The 24,733-nt window shown below is 42.3% G+C and overlaps 1 protein-coding gene across 1 annotated transcript in view; it reads left to right on the top strand.

Moving 5' to 3' along the window:
• Positions 1-24,733, top strand: part of LOC126465897 (protein singles bar) — a 143,166-nt gene that overhangs the window by 73,326 nt on the left and 45,107 nt on the right. The window contains exon 3 of the mRNA XM_050096342.1: positions 11,874-12,056. Within this exon, the coding sequence (XP_049952299.1) occupies positions 11,874-12,056 (183 nt within the window). The remainder of the gene's footprint in view (positions 1-11,873; positions 12,057-24,733) is intronic.

The following is a 24,733-nucleotide window of genomic DNA, read 5'->3' as shown; positions in this document are numbered from 1 at the left end:
GGAAACGTCATCCAACGAGACTACAGAGCGTCAGAGTTATAGGCGCGGGCGTCTCTAAATGTACGTATACACGGGGTGATTCCGTGATGATGTTACAGACTTTCTAGGATGATGGAGAACGATAAATGTATTAATTTAAAGAAAGGATCCCTGTACCGGAAACGAACGATTCGAAAGTTGTAAACGAAAACCGTTCTGATACCTCTGACAGTTGAATACATGTACAGGTTCTTGTATTGCGAAGAGTGCAGGATTGGTAACTTTCAGTGGTGGTAGTGTGGACAAAAACGAGAAAAAATTTCCAATCAACGTGGCTCTAAATTGCATACCTGAGGAGCTATGACCATTCTTTCATCTTCGCTAATGTGAAACACATCTCTTTTACTGAACAAGTGTTCATAGCTCCTCAGGTATGTAATTTAGAGCCCACGTTTATTGGACATTTTTCCTTGTTTTTGTCCACACTTCCACCACTGAAAGTTACCAACCCTACACTCTTCGCAACACAAGAACCGGTACATGTATTCAACTGTCAGAACCGTTTTCGTTTTCGGCTTTCGACTCGTTCGTTTCCGGTACAGGGATCCTTACTTCAAATTGATACATTCATCGTTTTCCATCATCCTAGAAAGTCTGTAACATCATCACGGAATCATCCCGTGTATACGTACACTCTTTGACATAAAACTCGACCGGCGGCCGGCCGCTTCAGAGGCTAAGTCCGCGCCGATCGCGACATGGGACAATAAAACTGGCCAACTCGCTAATTCTCTAAGTCCGGTTATCTGCACAATCTGGCAACACTGCAGACTGTGGCACTTCCTGGAGGAAAACTTGTCCCATGATAGAGAAACACTAGGCTGATTACGCGTGTGGTCTAGCGGTAGCGTGCGTTGTTTCTGTTCGTAATGTCAGTGGATCGAGAGCAGCTGGCATAAAATATTTTTATAGCCTCTTCTGTCTGAATGCTGAAGACGTGAGTGTAATGGTAGCGCAGATTCAATCTATTTCGCTTTCTGACACACCGATATCAAAATTTTATCCAGTAACGATTTTGCGGCAGATTTCCTGCAGACTGTCCTCCTCTGGACGCCGTATGCGGCAAAGCTCCGGGATCCATTTGCTGGCTACCGGCAGCGGCCGTGGCGACAGCAGCGGCGCTGCACTCCCCCGTTCTTTATCGAAAGCGCCTGCTCCCGCTCATCGCTTTTGATGATTTAAAACGCTTTATTATTAAATGTTGCTCCACAGAAAATTTCTACGATTTCCATTCACGCTCAAAAGCAACGGAGACAGACGCCCTGATTAGTAGGCGGGTATTATATTACATTAATCGGCAATAGCTGAGTATGGCCCCAAATTAATTTTATAGACTGGGACGAAATTAAACCATCTCGGTACATTCGATGAATTTATAAATGCTTCATACCTCGTTTCTTTTCCTTTCAAACTCAATTATTTGTGCAACTTTTGGTCAATGTTCGGATGTTTTCGTCAAGCCGGGGTGAGCGTCTGTGGTGTGAAGTGTATTACAGTTCTTGTTTCATTCCTTATGCTAACTCTATGCGATAAACTGTGTGAATACCTTGCAATGCATGCTCTGTAGCAGTGCAGGAACACTGCACATTTGGAGTTCCATGTATGGGTTCATGAAGTATTTAATGTTGATCGGAAGTGATAGTTAAGGTCATCAGATTTAGACCAGAAAAATTTGCCGTTTTGGAGGTTTCAGAGAACGGAAAGGAATTGCTAACGCCGGTGTTAGAAAACGTCTACAGTTAAATGCTATTGCAAAAATTTAGAAGAGGGGAACTATATTAATCAACATGTGCACTTCATAAACAACCTTCTGACATGTTAGACCTATATGACGAACAAAACTCAAATTTATATCGTTGACAGTCGCTTTGAATCTTTTCAGGATCTATTTTACAGTGAAGCACCTTGGCATTTGCAAAGCAGACATCCATTATATTAACTTAATTTACTAAGTCGAATCGGACCAAGATTGATGTTTAAAGGCATTCTTCAGATTTCGTATAAAGCATTTTTACTAGCTGTTTGCAACTCCATTTATTAAAATGGAAAATAAAAGGTTGTAGTCATCGGCTTCCACCGAGATTGGAACTGCTATGTCATACAGTACGACCACCGCAACGCACAAGGGAACCTCTTTTTTTAATTTTGCTTTTTTTCTTTTACTTTTTTTGACGATTACCCCTTTTCTTCTCTCTTCAGAATGGAGCTATATCAGACATCTTTCGTGGTTAGATAACAGGGACGAAAGGGTCTTGATAGGAGTTACGGTTTATTACAAAACTTGTCGTCTTTTATTTTCAAGTTTAGGTTTGGTTACTGGTATTGGCAAAAATTTCGGTAATTCATGACTCTTTACGGCTAGTCATCAATATGATGTGATTAGATTAGATTACATTACATTAGATTATTTCTTGTTCCATAGATCATGAATACGACATTTCGTAATGATGTGGAACGTGTCATTACAATGAAACATTTCTTTAAATACCATGATTCAATTTCTTTATAACAATTTTTTACTCTCTCTCTCTCTCTCTCTCTCTCTCTCTCTCTCTCTCTCACACACACACACACACACACACACACATATATATATATATATATATATATATATATATATATATATATATATATACATTCTTTTCTATTTTTATTTGTTTGTTGTGCTCGACTATTGGCGAGGCACGAAAACGCCTATGAATGAGTTTCTTAGTTTTGAGTACACTTACTAAAGAAATATAAAAACAACAATGAGAGTTACTGATTTATGATGCTTAGTTTGCAGTCAATTCTGAGTATTATTAGTAACTACGCTCCAGTCCCTAAACCTAGTTACAGTAAGCGAGTCAGACGCATTACGTATTCCAGGCCGTAGCAGCCGCGACTTGGAGACACCAGCTATGGTCACTTCCCAGCCCGCTGTAGGATCACATCGGTTCGTCTTCTTCCTGCTGGTACTGTAACTGAGATTTGGCAACAAGGCAACGTATGTTTGGCAACTCTGTGATCGAGGAGTTACTTCCTGGTGTGCACGGAATTAAGCCTCAAAGTTCACTTGATTTTACCTGTCATTTCCATTGAATGATCTGAGTTATTATCGCTTGAAGGGTAACAAAAGATTGTAAATTTACGGTTTTCAGCCCAGGAAAGTCGTTGCAGGTGGAAATCTCAACTAATCTCGACCTTTAAATAGCGGTTTCCGAGTTCTAGGCACTATTGCCGTCGTAAGAGGACGCTCAGACCCATACCTCTTCGCCAGCTCTGTGGTAACCTGCTGACCTGTGGAAAAGCGTCTGTTATGGTTTGCAGTTCCAGTCTCACTGACTGCAACGTTTTTATCCCTTCTGTGAAAGAGCTACAAGGAGTCGGATCAAACATCAATAAGGAAATCGCAAGAAAATACTTTCGGCTCATAGTGCAATGTTGAAAAACTTACAATGCTGCACAACAGGTAACGCCTCTTTCCGCTGCTGACAAGCGAATTTTGGGTTTCTAGGAATACGTAACTATATTTATGAAATGCCACATTTGCATACCTCTTGAGTACGACACAGCATACCAATGAAACACAGACCCAATCAAAATCTAAGTGACTAGTATTTTACTAATTCGTGTCGATAGAGGCACATTTGTGTACAGATACTCGGTTTTATTAAAACATACTTTCGTCGTAAGGTTATCGTGGTTAGTTTTATTTCATTTCTTATAATACAGTGCACAATTTTCGTAAGGTTTCCTTTAGTGTTGTTAAAACAATAGTAAACATGAGAGAGAAATTAATCATCAACGATATATGCGAATTCTCTGATGTTATCTGTGACAGTATGACAATGCACGTGCAGTTTATTGATTACATGCATGTAGAAAACTTGTTCTGAGTTAAAGCTGTCAAACAAAGTTTGAAGAAGAATAAAATCTCACTACCACACGACAGCTAATGTAGAAAATACTTTTCTGACATATTATGGCACGATGCGCTCTCCCTACACATCTTCGAGATGCATCTGCTGCCTGCTGTCTATTAAACCTGAACAGAACAAAATGTCACAGTAGTTAGCCCTTTTTCCACATGCGACTACTTTGGGTTGAGAAGTGAAGGGAAATATGTTCAAAGTTCCATTAGATTGATACCTTCAGCAGACAGCAGAATTGCGTTTTAAAAAATGTAGCACTGAATGTATTCGAACTCGCGACATCTTATCTACGCTACTAGCTGACACGTAGCTACAACAGCTCCAGAGCTCGACAGAACTTTTTGATTCCACAGCACTGTGAGATTATGCATATGGCCAGGTCTTGACTTCTGAGAGACAAACAGTTACAGCTTTTCTTTTTTTTTTTTTTTACTGAACGACGTTTTCTACAAACAGATAGCGCAATAGAATAGCTCAAGTGGAAAGGAACACTTCCTATTTAAACTTCTGCATCCTACACTGTTGGCAGTTCTGTGTAGGTGGCAGTTACGTGATTTTATTTCGGTGATTACAAAATATAGAGTGGAATGTATGCACTGGGTAGCCGAGGCAGCTAGTTCATGGTGATTCGGTCAACCAAGTAAATGAATTTACTGAACATGGTGCAAATTACTACAGGACGCCTGTGTGTCAGAATTCTCATCCATTGTGGCGCAACGGCGTTACGATAGAAAAATGAGAGAAGAGGATTTCGTGGTCTGTTGGACGGTCGGTAGGTTGTTATACCTATGGTCTGGGTTGGATTCCCACTTCTGTCAATGATTTTAGATAGGGAGAGACAGAGTCCATTCTCTCCTGGCTACACCAAGTGAAGAAGATGTAATGGCAATGTGGTCTGAAAATTCACATTAAAGATGATTTTCCTTCTCTACCAAGTAGACGGTAGGTTGAACCACAATAAAGTCTGGAGTGGCGACATGTAGAAACTCTATCACCAGTAACCTTTCTTATACTAGTTACTTATTTCAAGTGACGAAACAAACGCTATGTATGGTCACAGGACACTTATTCCATCTTTTATCTGAGCTTCTGTATGTCGATAAGATTGGTTCTGAACTGGGAATGCTACTCAGACCGCCCTTAACGCGGAATTTGATCGCTTCGTGACAATACAGCTCGGCTACAATTTGTTGTTTGTTCAAAACTGCAGATTCCTTAACATCTCCACATATTACGCGTGAATGGGATCGAATCCTGGCCCGGCACTAAAGATTTAATTATGTATTATCAAGCTCTAGCATGAGAACACCTATCTGCTGGTGGATAAGAATTTTGATTTTTAATGTATTTTCATTAGTTGTCAACACTAACGATATCTGACGTTTTTAACTCCCAGTGAGACACAGAACTATTTGCGAGATGACTGTAAGTTCAAGATGTTATTCTGAGCAGCTGGTGGAGAAAAATTCGGTAGCTGACGTCTCTTTGTGTGTAGTCAACAACGATATATGTGGGGCTCTATTCCCAGTGAGCGCTGAACTCTTCGTCATATTATTTCTAGTTCAAACATGCTCACATATCACTGCTGGCGCAACAAACCCATATTTAACGTTCGTTTTCTCTAGAATATAACAGCGATAGGTGCCGGCTAGGAGTCCTGGGAAGGAAAAAATTAATGTTTCGTCTCGTCATTTCAGTTAAAACATCTAGCTACTGCCGCGAAAATCCGATATGTCACATTTGACTTTGCTTCGATAGCAATCCGATTAGGTTCTGGGTTCGAATCCGTGTCCAACACAAAGCTTTACCTCACGGCATTTCAAGTAAGTTACTTGTGAAGAAGCAATATTTAACATCTCTCGTAGTTCGTTAACAGGGACAATAGATGATGGGTAGGAATTCGCATCTGTTAAACATGTTTGCGTTATGCAATTTAAAGTTGATATTTGCTAACTGATACTGTCTAAAATCGAGGTATATCACTCTCTGTATGCTTAATCAGGAATGACTGTTAGTTTCCGTCAGTAACGAAATCTTTGCTTAGTCTGCATGAGCTGGGTTTGAATCCATATGCGGAACAAGACGGTTCGTCGTGTCATTTGAAGTTCGTACATATTCTCAACTAGCTGCTCGTGAATAACTTAAATTTTTAATGTCATTTTGTGTTAAATAATAAGTACGGTATGTTACTTTGAAGAGGAAATCATGAATACGACGAACTTACTTCGTGCATTACCAATCTGACGTAATAATGAGAGAGGTAACATTTCAGGTATGTCATTTATTGTAATAAATATGAGCTTACAAGCCTTAAGGACAGTCTTATCTGTGATAAGGTGTTCCCTGATATTTGTAGTATCGTGGTATTACTTTACATCTTGAGTTATTGCGGTACAGAGCAGTGTTTTCTAGTGGTGACTTGTTGGAACCATTTTCAATAGTCAAACGACTGTACCAAGGAGCGATTAGAGGACCTGCTGGACAGCTTTTTTTGAATAGGACAATGTTCCTGTCCAAAAATTTTTAGATTAGTTACAATAAGCTTACGCTGCAAGAGAACTCGCTTGTATTTTTCAATATGTGGTCTGTTGTCGGTTTGAAGGCCTTACATTGCATCGGCAACTTAGTGCAACTCCACCGAGGGCTGTCTGGAGTAGGGTGGAGATAGCAATGTGAAAGTTGCGAGCTGTCGAAGACGATCTTCATATTCCTAATGCGATTAGGACATCGTATACTCTTGACGACGTTTAGCACCTGTGCGGTCAGTCAACCAATTTCAGAATTCATGTTGAGTAATCCTGCTAAATTCCCATAATATTGTCTTTTTATATTGATGAGTAATATGGATAGTCGTCACGTTCATGTGCCGTCTACAACGCAAATTTAATGTTACTATCCTAGGAACTAACCTGCAATACGTTTTGTATTTCATAATCGGAACTATCTGCATTAACCGTCATCAGAGCAATATCAGGGAACAGAATGCTGCAATGCCTTGGTATCTACTTGGGGACCTGCTTGAGTCGTGTTCTAAGGAAAGGGTAGTTGCTGGTTCAGATTATATTACACTAGCGTGAAGTACCGACTTTTCCTTTTCTTTGCAAACATCCCGAACTAAATTCAGTAACTAAATGCTAAGAATATATTTGCATTGTGCCAACTCAAAGATCAATAGATATGGATATAGATATAGATTTTTATATTTAAAGCCATTCTCGTTCTGCGTTGGAATAAACATCATTCATTGTTTGATTGTTCTTGTTACGATTGTTATTGTCATTCTCTCACTCGTAAGGGTTTTCACATTTCTATTTGGTATCGATGCACATGAAGAGTGGCTATGAAAGAAGGGAATACTGAATGTTACGTCATGCAGAATACACTCATTTACTGCTGCTCCTCGTGATCAACGCTGCAGGAGAAGTGAGATACATAAAGTTGACAGTGTGAGGACAGACATGCTGGCACAACTCTGCAACTACACAGTGTTACCAGATAAAATGGTGCTGCGGAATCGAAAGTGTAGTACGGACTTTGCCACAGTAGCAGACAGCTGCTAATTTCGGACCATGACCGTGGATTACACTTCGGTCAGTGCTGGTTAGAGTGTTGCAACTCTAAATGGAAGGCTTTGTTTGACAGTCTTGTGCTGATGCTGTCTGAATAAATTATGCCATTGGATAAAAAGCGGTTTAGTTTTGAGACCTAACCCACAAGGGGAGAAGGCACAGTGGTCTGCTTCAGGAATTCCAAGCAATAAAACACACAAAGCAACCCAGGAAGGGTTCGAACAGCTACTTTCATGCAGAGACATGCATTTGGAATCTGTTCATCGCTACGGGGTCAAACAAGAGGGTAACATTACTGAAACAATGATCAGGCTACTTAGTATATAAGAGAGCATACAGATTTCAAGGAGGAAACGTATGAAGACGCAGACTTCCTCGTTATCAATATGTGCGGCATATCTTTCGTGTTAACGAAAGTAATATCCCGCTTTAACTCTTCTTACGTCTCAAATGAAATGAATGCCATGAGGAATCGGATATTTGTTGACTGCGTCTCTCCTTGCTTCCATCCGTACCAACATATTTCTTCATTCTCATGGTAATCATGACATTCTTTTTGTATGCTGCAAATGATTGCACGTGGACAAATTCGACATCGAGGTGCAAAGCGTTTGGTATCTTACATTATATTCAATTCGGATAAGCTTCAGATGTATTTTTACTTCGTTTGTATTTTTAGATGATTATGAACGTTACGGAAAATTATCTCACATGCTTTATGTTGAATGAGAAACATTGAATGACCCGTTTTGCTTTCCCTACGTTGAAATGATATAATGTCGGCGTCAACAGCCTTCCTCCACGCCGGAAGCTGAAACTTGTATCATTCTGGATTAATGATAATTGAATGTCTCAAATGTAGACATAGCCCACAAGGCGACGTCAGAAACCATCAGGGGAGAACGCCGCATAAAAACCAAACGTGCGCGCGCGTCTCCACTCTGAAGGACCGTATCGGAGAATCACGGCAAGTATTTCGCTGAAGAGCTGCCTCGTAAGAGAACCGAGAAATGGCAGCGTCGTAGCAAGTATTTGTCAACACTCTGATAGTGCATTTACTTCCGGGTGTAGGCCGGCGTTACCTCGCTAAATTCACTTGACATTCGTTTTCCACATCGAAGACTCGTACGATAGAATCCACTGTAAGATGAGACACTTAGAAAGTATAATTAATTTCTGGACTCCAAGAACGGCGTTCTTCACATAAGTAACACCTGTTTGTAACACCTGTTTGTGTGTTTTAAGGTTGTGTTTTGAGGCTCAGGCAACATCGCAGTGACTATAGTCCGTCTATGGTCGCCAGTGTGTCGTTAGCTCAGAGGTTATTCGTCATATTGTGGCTTTTCTAACGCGGGACATTCTGAATCGGAATACTCCCCTTTCATTATTAGTTCCGGGACGTGACTATTTTCCTCGGACAAAGACCAGTGCTGTGAACTGGATTCGCGGACATGCCATTCACTACCTAGTTGGACAAACTGTAGACTCTGTACTCGATTTTTGGACATACCTCAATGACCGTCATTATGTCGTTGTCCGCCACCCAAAATACAGACAATTTTTCTCGAACTTCCTTGGGAGTGCTTTCCACGACCCGCCTCGCAGCTGGAATGTGTTAAGCCAAGAGTGAAGAAGGTTTCCAGTTTGAACCAATGAACATTTCTGAACTACTGAACGGAACACACCAATTTCGAGAAGACGTGACTCAACATATTACCAGCGGGGCGCAGAAGGCGTCTGATCAATTACTCAACAAAAATAAACAAAACAAAAATAAAAATAAAAATAAAATTCAGAAAAAGGAAGATTTTTGTTTTGTTTGTAATGATAGCCCTAACCTTGAATTCCCATATTTCCCCTGGTATATAGGCAGCTCTTGGGGTAGGTTTAGTCAGGAGCCAACGCCTGAAGTGGACCAGATTTTTTTTTTTTTTTTTGTTGTTGTACGATGATAAGTGGCGGTGGCACTTAGTTTCTTTTTTTATTGCCATTTTCCTAAGGGGCTTTAAAATAAGAGAGAAGAAAAGGGGTAATCGTCAAAAAAAGTAAAAGAAAAAAAGCAAAATTAAAAAAAAGAGGTTCCCTTGTGCGTTGCGGTGGTCGTACTGTATGACATAGCAGTTCCAATCTCGGTGGAAGCCGATGACTACAACCTTTTATTTTCCATTTTAATTAATGGAGTTGCAAACGGCTAGTAAAAATGCTTTATACGAAATCTGAAGAATGCCTTTAAACATCAATCTTGGTCCGATTCGACTTAGTAAATTAAGTTAATATAATGGATGTCTGCTTTGCAAATGCCAAGGTGCTTCACTGTAAAATAGATCCTGAAAAGATTCAAAGCGACTGTCAACGATATAAATTTGAGTTTTGTTCGTCATATAGGTCTAACATGTCAGAAGGTTGTTTATGAAGTGCACATGTTGATTAATATAGTTCCCCTCTTCTAAATTTTTGCAATAGCATTTAACTGTAGACGTTTTCTAACACCGGCGTTAGCAATTCCTTTCCGTTCTCTGAATCCTCCAAAACGGCAAATTTTTCTGGTCTAAATCTGATGACCTTAACTATCACTTCCGATCAACATTAAATACTTCATGAACCCATACATGGAACTCCAAATGTGCAGTGTTCCTGCACTGCTACAGAGCATGCATTGCAAGGTATTCACACAGTTTATCGCATAGAGTTAGCATAAGGAATGAAACAAGAACTGTAATACACTTCACACCACAGACGCTCACCCCGGCTTGACGAAAACATCCGAACATTGACCAAAAGTTGCACAAATAATTGAGTTTGAAAGGAAAAGAAACGAGGTATGAAGCATTTATAAATTCATCGAATGTACCGAGATGGTTTAATTTCGTCCCAGTCTATAAAATTAATTTGGGGCCATACTCAGCTATTGCCGATTAATGTAATATAATACCCGCCTACTAATCAGGGCGTCTGTCTCCGTTGCTTTTGAGCGTGAATGGAAATCGTAGAAATTTTCTGTGGAGCAACATTTAATAATAAAGCGTTTTAAATCATCAAAAGCGATGAGCGGGAGCAGGCGCTTTCGATAAAGAACGGGGGAGTGCAGCGCCGCTGCTGTCGCCACGGCCGCTGCCGGTAGCCAGCAAATGGATCCCGGAGCTTTGCCGCATACGGCGTCCAGAGGAGGACAGTCTGCAGGAAATCTGCCGCAAAATCGTTACTGGATAAAATTTTGATATCGGTGTGTCAGAAAGCGAAATAGATTGAATCTGCGCTACCATTACACTCACGTCTTCAGCATTCAGACAGAAGAGGCTATAAAAATATTTTATGCCAGCTGCTCTCGATCCACTGACATTACGAACAGAAACAACGCACGCTACCGCTAGACCACACGCGTAATCAGCCTAGTGTTTCTCTATCATGGGACAAGTTTTCCTCCAGGAAGTGCCACAGTCTGCAGTGTTGCCAGATTGTGCAGATAACCGGACTTAGAGAATTAGCGAGTTGGCCAGTTTTATTGTCCCCTGTCGCGATCGGCGCGGACTTAGCCTCTGAAGCGGCCGGCCGCCGGTCGAGTTTTATGTCAAAGAGTGTACATTTAGGGACACCCGCACCTATAACTGACGCTCTGTTGTCTCATTGGACGACGTTTCCGGACATGGGTTCCTATTTAAAATACGATGTACTCGCTCCGCTCTACAAGTCCTAGAAGTCTGTAACGGGAATTTCCGACCACCCTGTGTATCTCCCTATCGCATGACTTGTCGTCTCATTGTAGTTAGAAGTAACACCATCTACATTCTGTATAAAAGGAGAGATTGCGCACAGGTTTCGCTTCCAGCAATCGCGTCTGAATATAATTTGTTTGTGAGAAGGTCGTGTTATGCCTTGCGCAAACAGGAGAAATGTGTACCAACCGTTATCGGAATGCGACAGAATCGGGATCGATCGATACCTATCGAGACTGCGGTCTACCATTTTGCGTTGGTCGGTAACCGACGATTGTCATGCGAATATGCAATCGATGGGTGCAGGTAGTCCATACTTAACGCCGTGCAGGCTAATTTATAGCAGCTGACAAGACAGGCATTTTATTCGCCTGGTCATGCGGGATCGTACAATCACGTCACGTAACTTGAGCGAGGATTTTTTTTTTTTTTTAAGCAAGACAATTATCCGATGCGACGACGTCTGCAGCACCATGGACTACATGGACGACCAGTGTTGGGACTTCCTTTTACACGGCAGCACAAAGAGGCACGTCTACAGCGGAGGGTCCAAACGCAAGTGGCACCACGTCGCCTTTCCATGGGGAGCAGGTACAGACGAGGTGAACGACGCTGCAGATTTATGCTGGTGTTGGCAGGTGCTGGGGGCCGTGTGCCAGGGGCTGCTGGTGCGCTACGGGCTGCAGCAGTCGGCGCTGATCGGCAAGTCCTTCTACAGCTTCCTCACCACCGCGTCGGCCTGCCTCCTCACCACCAGCGTGCTCATCGCTTCCTACCTGCTCTCCGAGAAGTCCTTCAGCCTCGTCCGATCGTCGCTTTTCGTGAGTAACGGCTGCTGCTGGCTATTCTGTGCACTAAATCCACTTACTATTGACTGCAGTTAGTGGAACGTATCTTTTTCGTGCTGACAGGAGTGGCTTGTTGGAAGAGTAATTACCCCATACAGATTTTAATGTGGAGATTGTTTTTAGTGGTCTCTTCAGTCCGAAGATTGAGCCGTTTCAGATCTCCACGTTAGTCTAACATGTGCAATCCTCTTCATCTCTGCATAACTACTGGGGTCTACAACCATTTGAACTTGATTGCTGTTGTCAAGCCTTTGTCCCAAATTTTCTTGCCTCCCCTCTCCCCACCCCTATCGCTCTCTATACGTACATTTCACCACCGAGCGAGGTGGCCCAGTTGCTAGCTCATTGGATTCACCTTCAGGAGGACGACGGTTCAATCTTGCATCTGGCTATCCTGATTTAGATTTTCCATGATTTCTCTAAATCGCTTCAGCCAAATGCTGGGATGGTTCCACTGAAAGGCCACGACCGACTTTCTTCTCCATCCTTCCCTAATACGACGGGACCGATGACTTCGCTGTCTGGTTCCCTTCCCCAAATCAACCAACTGACCAGCACTTCCTTACAAATCGACAGTTCCTAGATGCTCCAGTGAGTACCCGATCCAATAATCCCTTGTTTTAATCGCGGTATGTATAAAATTGTTTTCTCTCCAGTTCGATTCACTACGCTTTCAGTAGTTATCCAGTCTACTCTTCTAACCTTCAGCAATCTTCTGTAACAGTATTTTTCAAAACCTCTCTCTTCCCATCTGTGCTATTTATAGTCCACATTTCGCATCCACGAAAAGGCTACATTCTACGTATCAACACTTTCAGAGTACACTTTCTAACATTTAAAAATTATGTTTGATGCAAAAAAATTTCTTTTTAGAAACTTCTATACACAGTATTAATGTTCTACAATAATATTTAACAGTTCGTTACGAAGCGGCTTTCGGTTTCATAGGCCATCGTCAGATAACTTAATACTAAACAGACAGCTGTACAAAGATTTTACCACTATATCGATAAAAAAACACAAGGATAGTGTAATACACAAAGAATCTGTGAACAAGTAAATCTTATATTGCAATATATTCAAAGATTAAAAGTATACTAATGTGTAAGACAAGTAAGTGGGTAATGGTACAGACTGCTATGTTATGTGGACAAACTGTTGAAAGTGATGAACGGGCCGGAAAGGGTGGTGGTGGTGGGGGGGGGGGGGGACGGGTGGCAAGAGAACGAAGGACTCTATGGAATGTAGATTAGATTATAATCTTTCTTTTTCAGTATCCAACTCCATTCATGTTCTCTTTAGTAGTTATAGCCCTACCTGATATGATTTGCCACACGCATTGCAGGAAGTCCTATGAATTTCACTCTATTTTAAAGATGGAATGTTACATTTATTGCTAAAGAATGTAGGCAACAGAATCCCTGATGTAAAAAGCTGGAGTATATTTCCTGGATTTCGGTTTCTTGGCAGGTACCTGTGAAGTCCTACCTACATATTGCATGGTGGCCCATTTGTTATCAGTGTGGTTTTGTGCTTTCAGAGGAGTATAAAGAAGCTCTGTTCCCTCCGCGTCTTCCTTTTACGGGGTATGTTGTCAATTAGCGTACGACTTTAACCACTGCTGTGTTCTATTTCTTGAATTATCTTCAACTCATTTTCAAAATCTGGTTTGGTTTATGGCTTAGACAGTAGGTGGTGCACCATAGAGTTTTTCTTGCTATTGCCAGTGTACATTTTAATCTTCTCTCATTTGGTCATCTTCACTTACTTTACTAACCAAATAACGAAAGACTTCTATTACTTTTAGTGTCTAATTTTCTAATCTAATTCCTTCACCGGAGTCTGATTTAATTCGACTGGATTCCACTACCCTTTTTCTACTGTTGTTGATGTTCATCTTGTAATATCATTTCAAGAAACTATCCATTCCATTCAACTATTCTTCCAAGTCTTGTAAATAAAACTGCCTTTTCCTGCTGCTAGTTACTTTATTTATCCCATATGCGTTTCGCCTTCTCCTGTTCTAAGGCATCATCAGTTGGATGATTTGCTAATCTGTTTCCTCACATCTGGTCTGGAGGTCGCACTACCCCTTTTATCACTGACAGTTAAGTAATATTTTTTAAAAGACGCCATAGTCACCACTGGCCATAGAAATTATTTATTTTCCCTAGTGCAATTTCGGCGACCTTAATGCCGTTATGTAAATGATATAATGCACATGTAAAGCTTTCAAAATTTTCTGACTTGCAGACATGTCATCGTCGTATCTGAGCTTATTAACTAAAGGAATACAGCAACAGTAAACGGGCGCGAGGCTACCTACGTCGTGAAAATGGTATAAATTACATAAGCTATTACCATTGTTACCGTCTAGAACATAAATACAAACAAAGCACTGTTTTTAGATGCTGTTTACATCATAACTGACGCAGTTGGCGCGAAAATATATTCACAGGACGTATTTGCTTTGCTCTTCTCAAAGATCGTACATTCCATAAATAAGACATGTATTCACAGTATCACAAAATCATTTTACATTGTTGACAGAATACAGTAATCTAACCTGCGCGGGTAGCCCTGCGTGTTAAAGGAGCGCCCCCGAGATGGGGTGGCGTCATAGCCCCAAATCTCCCCGCCCATCGCATTATCGACGACGGTCGTTCGGCGTGCCGGCCAGCCAAGATGTGCTTTTTAGGCGATTTCTCACATCCTACTAGGGGACTACTGGGCTGGTACCCAAGACCAGCCTCTGATACACTATTCGAAGATATTTTGAAAACTTTCGCTCTTTTTCGCATGAATAAAACTACATGCAGACAGTTGGGGTACACATTAATCCGTCCTGGAGGGTTACAGGGTGGCGACAGGTAGGGTATATGGCCACCCCTTAAACTAACCGTGTCGTATCCGTTAATAACCATGCTGACTCCGCACTGATGCTGAACAAAGGGACAAGAAAAGAAAACAGAGCACAGCATTGCATGCAATGATACAGGCGTGTAGTATAAAGGGGCGGGATAGAAAATTTATTTGTAACAAAGTGATATAGAAATACATATGTTATCTTCGTAATACTCTATCTCTTCACTTCACATGCGTATATGTTTTTACCCGCACACCTCAAACCTATAGAACACATTTTACTCTCCCCAAATCTCAGGTTCTTCAGGTTTTGAGTTAAAGAGCAGTGCTTTTTTTAAAAAGAAGTCATGACTTCTACGATGTATTTTTATACGCATATATTTTTGTCTTTTAGCTTTTAGTCGCCCAACTTTAATCTCAACAATTGAACCAACATTCTTCAAATTTTTTATGTAACATCAACAAAGTTCATACTCTTTATAGTTTTTAAAGGCATCTGTAAACTTTTCACTTGTACTAATATGTGTTTCGTCTTTGTTCATATCTTTCAAAGCTCTTGGTAAAAGAGCGGAACGTTGTACCGCTGATAGCCCGTTCTCTGTCGATATAGACCGATGGGGATGAAATAACAGCTGAGGAAAAAATACAAGTACCAGATAAAGATCACAAAAAGCTCAATTGATCTTAACAAGCATTGCTCGCAAAAGTACTGATTCAATGAAGCAACCAAAAAATCAGTACAACAAAATGAGTTAAAGTATGTGATGAGACATCTCGCACTAACTACAGAACTTGAATTATTATCTTCTTGTAATATGTGAAATATAAATATGCAGAATGGTGTGTAAATGTAGTCATGCAGTTCCATGGTGCTTAGAACGTTTATTTGAGTTGCACTTGTGAAGCTGGTTACATAATATTTACAGAGAATTGTTAAAATAGATTATATAAGATAAAAAAAACGAGCATTTAAAAATAAATAAAAAACAAAAGTTAAAATGTGTGGGAGTGCACACGATTCTCCCTCGTTATGACATAAAACAACACAACGCGATAAAATACAGCACTTCATGAATACTGTAGTTATGAAACCGGATAAACACGTTTCTGTACAAATTATTAATTCAATAACATAAGTGTACGATTTGTTTGTCTTCTCTAATGCATACCCCAAAGCGTTCCACATCCCAGCAGGACATCCTTCTTGATGTGGTCCGCGGCCCAGATAAATAAATGCATGAATGAATGAATGAATGAATGGACGTAGGAATGAATACATGTACGGCAATATTCAATTGTTTCAGAATTACAATTTTTAATTTTCTCTTGCAGGTCAATACTAGGCTGGAGAACCTCATCGAAATTGTTTCACTAAAGCAGAAAATCGACCTGGGTCCATGGATAAGTGGTTCCTTCAACGACATTGTCTCAGTGGAATTACGTCGCGTGCGTTGCAAAGTCCTGGGGCGCTCGGACTAAGAAAGGACATACCTTCGCAACTTGTTGCTATTAAGAAGAGAAGGACCGGATTGTTGCAGTTTGACTGATTTGGTTAGGTTCTGTTTTTAGACAGTCGGTACAATGAGATTATAAATATCGTCACATCACACAGGTTGCAAAAATGCGGTCAGATGTGCTGCCTCAGTAGAAGTTGAATGAATCTGCGAAAATATTTGACTGCCAGGAGCGGGATAGCGTAAAGCGGCGGAGCGCAGGCTTTTCGCTCTCGCCCACCGTCACGAAGAGCACTGAATCACTATGGTACTAACCCTAGGCTATAATACCCCCGGTGGAAACAGTATTTGTCTTGGGAATGTGGCCAGAAAGTTGAGCAGACGTGCCAATGTTGGCCTACGGTCACAGGTAACTAGTTTGAGTGTCGACACCCTGTGGTAAATTCTAAAAGTATTCACCGCGTCTGAGACGGTGACGTCTCACATTGAATGAGATTTTGTATCTGACGCGTGAGAACTGGCTTACGTGCCAGCACCATGTTATTCTCTTTCTTATTGCTCTCCGTCATTATCGCCGACACAAAGACAGCAGTAAACTTTATAAATGCTCACCACAGTCACGTATTCAGTACTTATTACTCATATATTGTGAGATGTGCGAGTACCAGACATTTCTCGGGAAAAGTGGTTGAATCATCTCAAAATGGTTATCAGGGAATTATTCGTATGAATACTCAGCTCTCGACAAAATATCAGACTGGTGCAAAACGTGGCAGATAATTCTTAATGTAGAGGAGTGTGGAGGTGTGCACTTTATGATACGTAATAGCGTGGTATCTTTTGTTACAGGATTAGCGAGACACAATTAGAGTGACTCATGTCGTATATCTGGGAGCAACAATATGTACAGAGTGAGTGAAAAGTCCCCGTAACCCCTAGTATCGAATGATAATTGCTTTGATTCGTTTCAGCACAAATCGTTACTTACGTATTACGTGTCCATCATATTGGTAAGTGGCCGCGCGGTTCTGGCGCTGCAGTCTGGAACCGCGAGACCGCTACGGTCGCAGGTTCGAATCCTGCCTCGGTCGTGGATGTGTGTGATGTCCTTAGGTTAGTTAGGTTTAACTAGTTCTAAGTTCTAGGGGACTAATGACCTCAGCAGTTGAGTCCCATAGTGCTCAGAGCCATTCGAACCATATTGGTAGGTTCCCCGTCATGCTGTAAACACATTTCCATACGCCTCCATGTTATTCTTGACATATTTTCGAGCACGTCCGGTGTTATAGTGCGAAATGCATCCTCAACAGCATTGTGCAGTTCTTCGTTTGTAACATAACGACGTGCAGATACATGCGCCTTAATGATTTCCCATAACGAGTTGTGAGGTGTGGTGAGGTCAAGACCTGTTGGCGGCCATTTCAAGGGAGCTGGTGTTACTGACGAACCACGACCTGTCCACCGTCCTGGGAAGTGTTCATTTAGCAACGCTGCATAGTGAGGCGGCGCTCAGTCTTGCTGCAATGTTCTGTGAGACCCCTTTCCTCAAGCTGAGGTATTACTCACGTTTGTAACATGCGTAAATAATTTATGCCATTCACAGTTCCTTCAGGAAGTTTAGCCCAAGCAGACGATCTGATTTCATCGCTGCCCATATCATTACGTGAGGCGGGCTCCTTTCTAACTCGACTGTGTAATGAGTATTCTCTTTGGACCAAACGACAATATTTCTAGTATGAAATATTTCCTGTAACGCTCCCATAACCTGCCTTATGTCTTCTTTCTGTGTTGTCGTTCTGCGCCCACACACTTGTCACTAAGCTATCTTGGGTAGTATAGCTATGACGGCTCACATCCGTCATGACTACAAATTAAAACTGCTCTGCGACTGCGAAAACAAACAAACATGAACTCCAACAATTGATTAAAAAAACTGGTACAAGTAACATAGCTGCCGACCTGCTCCATAACATTTGATACTAGACAAGGGTTTTCAGAGGTACGAGGACTTCTCGTCCACCACGTAGAGATCTGAAGCAGACCAGCCTAGTACGCCCAGTTGTAGGTAAAACAAATGGCAGGCCAGGATTAATAGTGTACTGGGGAACTGCAATTAGTCTGAGAAAACAACTGCACCCGTTTTTCTACATTCAATTAAGCACATACAGGGCTGATACTGACGTCTGGCCTCAGCTACAGGATACAAAAACATTTTGAAAACGTCTAACACTTCCACGTTCGTTAACACTAACCCAAACACACTGAGTAAACACATTCTGTCTCGTCGTGGGGGGAGAGGAGGGGCTTCCCTGTGAACACACGAAATAAGTCCACGGAAAAGAACAAGAATGAAGAAGGGAGATGTTGCACACTAAATACTTGTAGGACCTCTCGAAGAATATTGCTCAAGCGTATGGGACCCATACCAGACCGGACTAATGGGCAGCTTCGATCGAATCCAAAGAAGGCCTTGCGTGACTGTCTGCAGTGTGTAGCAGAAATCCGAAAAACTTTAACTAGCAGATACGTCATACGTCATACGGTTCGCGAGAACCTGCTTGGAAAACGTCGAGAACAGTCGTTCAGGGCTTAAGCACAAACGTTCTTCAGATCTTTCAGATAAAGAGTGAGGAAACAACAGCTGACGCAGAGGCGTGTTCCATGTACACCGTAGACTCACACTGATGTGACCACCGCCAATGTTCGACCTCAACGGATAATGAACACTCACAGACGACAGGTGGCAGCACTAGTAGCGGAAGGTATATAAAGCGTGTCAGGGGCACGCGGAGAACAGTGCAGTCGTTGTCGTCATGCAGAAATGGAGAAATTTACCTGACTTCCAAAGGGCACAATCATTGGCTTTCGGTTCAACGTGGAAGCATTTCCGAAACGGCTAATTCTGTTGATGTGCCATCGTGGTCACAGTATACCATGCGTGGCAAAATGGAGCTATCCAAGACTGGCGCCAAGGCAACAGTGGCACACAACGGACCATACAGCTGCGGTGTTGTGCACGAGCGAATAGACGTGTAACTGCAGAGCAGCGGATCGTCCAGATGAAACACGGGGCTGTTAACAGCCTCTCCCCAACGAGCGTTGAGCGAACGTTGTTGCGTACGGTACTCTGCAGCAAGCAGCTGGTTTACGCACGCATGCTGACTGCAGCCCATCGGCGGTGAAGGCTGCATTTGCACGCCAGTAGCACAACTGGAAGTTCACTGGGTGGCGACAAGTGGCGTTTTCAGATGAATCACGTTTTACGCTCCGATCGAACACGTCGGAAATGGTTCTTGAGTTTATTCAGTCTTCACGTATACCTCTCAATTCATGGTTGACCCTTTTGGCATCACATCCACGAGAATGACGCCATCACAATCCCAAAATAATATCACCCTGACTTTTCCGGCAGAGGGAGTTGTCTTGAATTACATCTTTTATGGTGAATGAGGATGATACCACTCCATGGACTGTCTTTTTGTTTCTGGCGCAATGTGGTACACCCAGCTTTCGTCCCCTGTAACGATCCACGACAGAAAGGCCTCTACGTCGGTCTCAAAACGCTCCAACAACTCAGATGAAATGGCCTTTCTTTGAATCTTGTGGTTCGCAGTGAGTATTCGTGGAACCTATGTTGAGCACCTCTTTAGCTATCCAACAGTCTCAATCATTGTAGACGCAGTTCCAATGCTGACTGACAACTGCAGAGCCAGTTGTCGAGTTGTGATGCGCCGGTCGGCTCGAATAATGGAATCCGCACGATTCAGCATGTCTAGAGCAGTAGCTGCGACAGGACGTCCCGAGAGTGGCTGATCATGGAGCTCTGTTTCTGCATTTCCTGAGGCTGTAACTTTCTTTACCCATCGCCCAACTGTGCTCCTATCAACTGCAGCATCGCCATACACTGCACACAATCGTTTATGGATGTGCACCACGGTTTATTTTTCTGCACGCAAGAATCCAATAACAGCACGCTACTTGTAACGTTAGTTGTATGTAGACGCCATTTTGAAGCTGTACTACGGGTGTGCCATCTGCCAGAACGGTTCGAAACTTCACCGGCGCACAGAACAAACATCAAATGTGAAGCATCAGCAAGGACATTTGTCTATGTATATTAATAGATTTTTTTTAAAAAAAAAAGAAGGCGGTGTATTACTTATTGAACAACTCACGTATTAAAGTAGCGTGACGTTTGAACGTGTTTTAGCCTCTATATGGGAGTTCCATTATTTAAAGACTCGGGGTTTATTACTCGTAGTATGTTGTGAACTGACTTTCAGAGAAGTATGTTATTTACTGCTGTGCGAGATCACAGTTTCTGATATTGTCTGTATTCATTATGCACTTCCAGAATGAGATATTCACTCTGCAGCGGAGTGTGCGTTGATATGAAACTTCTTGGCAGATTAAAACTGTGTGCCGAACCGAGACTCGAACTCGGGACCTTTGCCTTACGCCGGCAAGTGCTCTACCAACTGAGCTACCCAAGCATGGCAGCACGGTAGCTCAGCGTGTTGGGTCAGAGGGTTAGCCAATCTCTGTAATTAAAAAACTGAGAGAACGGATTAACGAAGAACCTGAACGGGGGTCATCGGACGTCCGCCCCGAACAAATTCGACGAACAGTATAGAACAAAATGAGATCAACTTAAAAAAAAAGTTGGTAGAGCACTTGCCCGCGAAAGGCAAAGGTCCCGAGTTCGAGTCTCGGTCCGGCACTCAGTTTTAACTGCCAGGAAGTTTCTTTATGCACTTGTTAGGATGCTGTTGTGTACGTCAACGTGGCTGCCGCACAGAAACTATAGCAACGTAGATAAGCAGATTTGCGTAACATTTACAGCTTTCATAATAGTTTATAGCCCTTTGAACTGTATTTTTATTGGAAAGGTCAATAATATCTCTAGTAGTCTCGAACGAGGTAAACAGCCTCTTTATTACATGATGCGTAAATATCCACATCCTTCCGGTCTGTGAATATTCGTATTTATATCCCGTCTTGCTTCTGCTAAAAGGACAATGTTTAACAGCTGCTTGCCTTTTTAATCCAGAAATAACAGTTTAGATTGAGACACTATCTTAAATGAGAGCGCGTGGAAGCGCCATTTTTTCACTAAAATTCCGAATCACAAATATGAGCTTTATGAAGAACCACTGGTCTTCTTCAGATATGAGACAAGACTTTGACTTAACTAGTACTACTTTAGTAAAAATTAGCAGTTCGAACTCCACGACTGAAATCCGACAACAAGGTGTCTTTTGTTCAACAGAGTTTTACACGTGGTTACTACTCACTGATTCATGTAACAATGGTTCAAATGGCTCTGAGCACTATGGGACTTAACTTCTGAGGTCATCAGTCCCCTAGAACTTAGAACTACTGAAACCTAACTAACCTAAGGACAGCACACACATCCATGCTCGAGGCAGGATTCGAACCTGCCGTCGCGCGGTTCCAGACTGTACGCCTAGAAGCGCTCGGCCACTCTGGCCGGCCATCTAACAATGAACTGTGTTCTTCCAGAAACAGTTAAATCTGTCTGTGTACCAACCGTTGCAAAAAAATATACATTGTCCTGAATCAACATCACTACATTTACTGCAAAAAAATGTCTTTACTACAGTAAAATACATGTTCCTATTCAGATGCTGTTCACCAGTTTTACTACAGTTTGCACTATCGGAAATATCAACAAGATAAATACTAACATCATTAGCCAGCAACCATTCAATAAATTTTTTGAAGGGCATCATCTTTCCGCCAGTGACTGTTATAAGTTTTTATTACACTATTGCAATTTCGTCCTTACGTTGACATGGCTTAAAGCCATAACATCACTTGATAATGGCCTAAGGCCGAAATTGCAATAGTGTAATAAAAACTTATAACAGTCACTGGCGGAAAGATGATTTCCTTCAAAAGTTTTTTTGAGACTGTGAATCCCAGCTACAACAAGTTTATTCATTCAGTAAATGGCATCGGTCAATACGGTGTCAAAATTTTATTAATAACCTCTAAAATGTAACTGCGACAATGAAACTGTGACAGATTTTTGTCAATAATGGATAATTTAGTGGACATCTTGGTTGTAGAAGCTGATTATTGGCTGTTCCATCTTGAAAATCAGCTCATCTACATTTTGCAAATGCTTGCCATGTAATGGTTTCTTCGTGCAAGGACTGAGGATAAAGCTACTGGGTGCCCTGTTAGGAGAAAAGGGATGTAGAGGCACAATTTGATAGCCCAGAGAAGTGGCATGCGTGACTGTGTACTGTGTGGAGACCCTTGGACAGCTACCCACAACAGTTCATCATGAAGCCTTCCGTGATTTCGTCAGGAGATACAGGATGTTCCATTTATCTGATGATCGCTCGCACGGCACACTAGATGGTGGGCAGCGAGCACTCGGTTTCCCGGCGTATCAGATGCCATGTCGACCGTTTGCTATCGCAGTAGTGAATTTAAAATATATGCAAATAAATTTTGTACTCACCCATGTCATACAAGGAATGCTGGAACGGCCTACCAATATTTTCCATGCATTTCGGACTTCTATTCAATGCATTACTCATCATATGAGAAACTGTATTAACTTACTCTTGTATATTATCCGTAAGCTCCTATAACGTGTGCAGGTTTGTTGTGAATACTTTATCATTTAGTGCTACCCTCAAATATAAATCGCGTGTGGTTAAATCGGGACTCTGAACAGGACAGATAATTGTTGCTAATAACTGTCGTGGAATACATCGTGAACTGCGAGCAAGGAAACATTGGCCGTGTGAACCCTGGCCGAAACCTGCTGAACAAAAAAGAAGCTTCGTTCTCTTTCACTCGATTCATAAAAAAACCACTTGCAAAATGTTTTGCACATATGTCACTGTTAACTGTGACATTAATAAAAACTAGTCCTACTATTCCGTCACTACCAACTGTGCACCATGCTCCTATTTCCTGATCGTAAAAGGGTTCCTGAGCCAACGGCTTTGCCGCAGTTGTAACACCAGTTCCCATCAGATCACCAAAGTTAAGTGCGGTCGGGCTGGGCTAGCACTTGCATGGGTGACCATCCGGTCTGTCCAACGCTGTTGGCAAGCGGGGTGCACTCAGCCCTTGTGAGGCAAACTGAGAAGTTACTTGATTGAGAAGTAGCGGCTCCGGTCACGAAAACTGACAAAGGCCGGGGTAGCGGTGTGCTGACAACATGCCCCTCCATATCCGCATCCAGTGGACTGAGGATGACACGGCGGCCGGTCGGTACCGTTGGACCTTCATGGCCCGTTCGTACGGAGTTTAGTTTAGTTTAATAAAAGGGTTCCTCATGACAATGTGACTCTGTATGCACATATGAATCGTAAATAACTACTCGTTACACGTTCGCAGACTGTTACTGTTACACTCGTAATGTTTGCTTCAGCGTTCGAAGTCAGTGGCGGAAAAGGCTAGTAGGGGACGTTAACAGGGAGACGTGGGACCCATTTGACTGGCTTATGCGACTGCGGTGGCGCCTACGGTCATCAGATTAATGGAATACCCTGCATTTGCTCGATGATGGTCAGGTCATAGCGTTTTTCAGCGTGAGCGTGTTTCCACTGATTGCGTAAGTCGACTGTCTCACGTATCTGCAAAAAAAAAAAAATAAAAAAATTAAAAAAAAAATTAATTACATAACATACGTTCACGTATTAACGTCATACATACGGGTGAGTCACATAAGACGTAAAGCCCCTTTTATTTTAGTGAGCCGGCTACTGTAGTATAGCGGTTCTAGGTGCTTCAGTCCGGAACCGCGCTACTGCTACGGTCGCAGGTTGGAATCCTGCCTCCGGCATGGATGTGTGTGATGTTCTTAGTTAGTTTTAAGTACTAAATCTAGGGGACTGATGACCTCAGAAGTTAAGTCGCATAGTGCTCAGAGCCATTTGAACCATTTTTTATTATGATAGTACGCTAAGGGGCATGTACACTCCTGGAAATGGAAAAAAGAACACATTGACACCGGTGTGTCAGACCCACCATACTTGCTCCGGACACTGCGAGAGGGCAGTACAAGCAATGATCACACGCACGGCACAGCGGACACACCAGGAACCGCGGTGTTGGCCGTTGAATGGCGCTAGCTGCGCAGCATTTGTGCACCGTCGCCGTCAGTGTCAGCCAGTTTGCCGTGGCATACGGAGCTCCATCGCAGTCTTTAACACTGGTAGCATGCCGCGACAGCGTGGACGTGAACCGTATGTGCAGTTGACGGACTTTGAGCGAGGGCGTATAGTGGGCATGCGGGAGGCCGGGTGGACGTACCGCCGAATTGCTCAACACGTGGGGCGTGAG

This window comes from Schistocerca serialis, chromosome 1, assembly GCF_023864345.2.
Source record: "Schistocerca serialis cubense isolate TAMUIC-IGC-003099 chromosome 1, iqSchSeri2.2, whole genome shotgun sequence".
NCBI lineage: Eukaryota > Metazoa > Arthropoda > Insecta > Orthoptera > Acrididae > Schistocerca > Schistocerca serialis.
This window is presented reverse-complemented; position numbering and strand designations above follow the sequence as displayed.